At 31.8% G+C, this 3,618-nt stretch overlaps 1 protein-coding gene across 1 annotated transcript in view; it reads left to right on the top strand.

The window, feature by feature from the left end:
• The window catches only part of MYL3 (myosin light chain 3), a 21,870-nt gene extending 19,970 nt beyond the window's left edge, over positions 1–1,900 (top strand). The window contains exons 5-6 of the mRNA XM_027704875.1: positions 530–607; positions 1,864–1,900. Coding sequence (XP_027560676.1) covers positions 530–607; positions 1,864–1,892 — 107 coding nt within the window. The 3' untranslated portion in view covers positions 1,893–1,900. The remainder of the gene's footprint in view (positions 1–529; positions 608–1,863) is intronic.
• Positions 1,901–3,618: the final 1,718 nt, after the last annotated feature.

Raw genomic sequence — 3,618 nt, 5'->3', positions numbered from 1 at the left:
TTCATTTCATTGAATTTTATTTCATTTTATTATTTTATTTTACTTTATTTTATTTTATTTTATGATTTTATTTTTTTATTATATTTCATTTCATTTAATTTTATTTCATTTTATTATATTTCATTTAATTTAATTTTATTTCATTTTATTATTTTATTTTACTTTATTTTATTATTATTTTATTATTTTATTTTATTTTATTTTATTTCATTTCATTTAATTTTATTTAATTTTTTTTATTTTATTAATTTTATTATTTCTATATTATTTATTTTATTTTTATTTTTTATTTATTTTTATTTATTTATTTTTATTTTATTTTATTATTTTATAAAATAATATTTTATATTATTTACTTTATTTTATTTTATTTTAATAATCTCTGAATTCCCAAATAATGTCTCCTCTCTCTCTCCCGTTTGCTTTGGGAATCTCGGAATTCTCAAATAATGTTTTCTCTCTCTCTCCCATGTTCTTTGGGAATCTCGGAATTCCCAACTGACGCTCCCTGGTTTTGTTTTCCGTGCAGGTGAGAGGCTGACGGAGGAGGAGGTGGATAAACTCATGGCTGGGCAGGAAGATGCCAATGGTTGCATCAACTACGAAGGTGGGTCTGAACCCTCGATTCAAATTATCCTGAAAAAGTTCAAATCCATGGAAAACCTGCAGCAGGACATGTGCTTTCCCAAATTTTAGACCGATTCAGAGTCTATAATTCATCTGGTAAATTCTATTTATTGCAGGTTAATTCGATTTTCCATAAATAATGACCACGGTCCTTTCTGTAAATTGCTCTTTTATTTACCTATTTTTTTTAATTTTAATGTTATTTTTTCTACCTGATCCCACAATTTCTTGTCCTCTCAAAAAAAGGATTCACATCCCTTTTGAGACTGACAGAAAATATGGAAGGTGCTCAATTTTACTTTATTATTTTATTTTAATCGACTTTATTTTATTTTAATCTGTTTATTTTATGTTATTTTACTTTATTTTAATCTACTTTATTTTAATTTAGTTTTATTTTACTTTTATTTTATTTTATTTCATTATTTCATTTAATTTCATTTCATTTGATTTCATTTCATTTCCTTATTTATTTTATTTTATTTCCTTTATTTAATTTTTTTTTTTTAATTTTACTTAATTTTATTTTTGTGATTCCACCTGAAATCACCCTCAAATTTCTCATTTACTTTTCTGGAACTCATTTGATCCCTTCCTTCCTTCCTTCCTTCCTTCCTTCCTTCCTTCCTTCCTTCGTTCTTTCCTTCCTTCCTTTTTATCCTTTTTTTTCTTGTTTTATTTTATTTTATTTTATTTTATTTTATTTTATTTTATTTTATTTTATTTTATTTTATTTTTTATTTTATTTTTTATTTTATTTTTTATTTTATTTTTTATTTTAATTTAATTTTATTTTATTATTTAATTTTATTTTTATTTTATTTTTATTTTTTATTTTATTTTTATTTTAATTTTTATTTTATTTTATTATTTTATTTTATTTTTTATTTTTTATTTTAATTTTATTTTACTTTATTTTTTATTTTATTTTAATTTTATTTTACTTTATCTTTTATTTTATTTTTTATTTTATTTTAAGGGTAAGTGACCATTGTATCATCCTGGGGATTTCACTGATCTGTCATGTTCACAATAATAAATATTAACCCATTTAATAAATATTTGGGTCAATGCTCTCCTTCTATTTACAAATCCCTTGAATTAATAAATTAACAAAATTCACAGAACAAGGGAATTATTACATCAAAACCTCTATTTCTTTTCTTTTAAAATTCAAAATTATATATAATTGGTTTTTTTTAAAATAGAGATGACTCTTCTTTTTTTTTTTTCCAGCTTTTGTGAAACACATCATGGCAAACTGAATTCCAGGTGAGTCTTCCCTCTGATTTCCACAGGACATTTTATTGGATTTAATTGGAATCCTCACAGGATGGGTATTTTTTCGTGTGGACTCACAAATCCCTGGATTTGGGGTATTCTGGGATCCTGGGCCTTCTAAAAAACCTGAGCTGAGCAGGGAAAAAACAGAAGGAAAAAGAGATAAGAAGGAATAACAAAACATTTTCCAGGAGGATAATTAGTGGCCTCCCATAAATCTGCATCCCAACACCTCGTGACAAAGGGATTTATTTCCCAGGAAAAGACTTTTTCCAGCACTTTTCCAGGCTTTGGGCAGTTGTGGTGTCCAACAGAGGGAACTTTGCTGCCAACATTCCCTGCTCATCCCTCATTCCCGTTTCCCTGGAAAAGCTGGCTTTGCCTGGAGCTTTCCATCCCACTCCTGGGGAAGGAGTTGTCCGACTCCATCTCCTCAGGAAAGGATTTGCTGAGCTGGTGTGGTGGTTTGAGGCCCCTCAAAAATCCAATTTCCGAGTTCAAACCCCCCTCCCACAATTTGCCTCAGTGTGAGAGGGTTTCCAGACAAAACCCAACCACTCAGCATTGGGGGAAGGGGAAAATATTTACAAGGTTTATTTACATATATATATATATATATATAGATAACAACTTAACTATTTTTTCTGCAATGAAATAATATATTTACATTAGATTAAATTTCTCTTTTTCTTCAACAAGAGTCCGGGAAGAAAAGAGAAAAGTCTTTTTGTCGCCTTTCAGGTCACAGTTCCTTCAAATTAGTTTCTGTGGTGTTAGTTTTAGTGTCCTTTATTTTTAAGGCAGCAGGTTTGAGTATTGCAGTCAGAATTTTTCTGTTCTTTGTGAAAATCCCAATCCCTCGAGCCCGAGCCTTCGGGGGATTTCCTTGGAGACTTTCACTCTTTTTCTCCGGTGCTGCTGCATTTCGGAATTCCCTTCAAAATGGAATTCCACCCCGGGGTTAACCACTTTCTGACCCCAGGGGAAAACACTTTTTATCCCAGGACACCTGGGAAAAGCAGGGCCTTTGTTTATTTGGGATGGTTTGGGTTTGCTCTGGTGGGTTTTATTCTTTTCCCTCTGTCTGGAGTTGTTTTTCCAGCTGATCCCAGCTCGGTTTTGGGTTTGGAGCTGACTTTTCCCAGCCCACCCAGACCTGTCTGTTGTGGGGGGAGTTGGGATTATGTTCCCTGTGCCCTCAGGGAGGGAGTGAAGTCGGAGTCACATCCAGGTTTTTGGGCACTTTTGTTCCGAGATATAATTGAACCAAAACATAAACAAGCTAAAAAAAGATAACTTGGGGGTTTTGGGGTATTTTATCTTTTTTTTTTCCTTATTATGATCCATTTTGCTTTCTTAAAAAGACATTTATCTTTGAATTTAGGGTTGACATTTTTTCCTCACCTTTGGAAGGTCTGAGGTGCCTCTATGGAGGTGTTTACCCCTGTTTCCAGCCCTAAAATGGGTCCAGTTGGATGGAGAATTCCCAGTGATTCACCTCATCCAGGAAGGGATGTGGATGAAGTGAGTCCTGGTGCCAACAGTGAGAAGGACAAAGCATTTCCAATCCATATGGGAATGTCCTGAATGCCTTGGGGGTCTCAGATTGCACCAGATCCTTGTGGTTTAGGAGCTCCTGAGGATCTCAGATTGAGTCAAACCCTTGTGGTTTAGGAACTGATGAGAACTTCAGATTGAATCAAATCCTTG

Source organism: Neopelma chrysocephalum, unplaced genomic scaffold (genome assembly GCF_003984885.1).
Source record: "Neopelma chrysocephalum unplaced genomic scaffold, ASM398488v2 Primary Assembly neopelma1_295, whole genome shotgun sequence".
NCBI lineage: Eukaryota > Metazoa > Chordata > Aves > Passeriformes > Pipridae > Neopelma > Neopelma chrysocephalum.
This window is presented reverse-complemented; position numbering and strand designations above follow the sequence as displayed.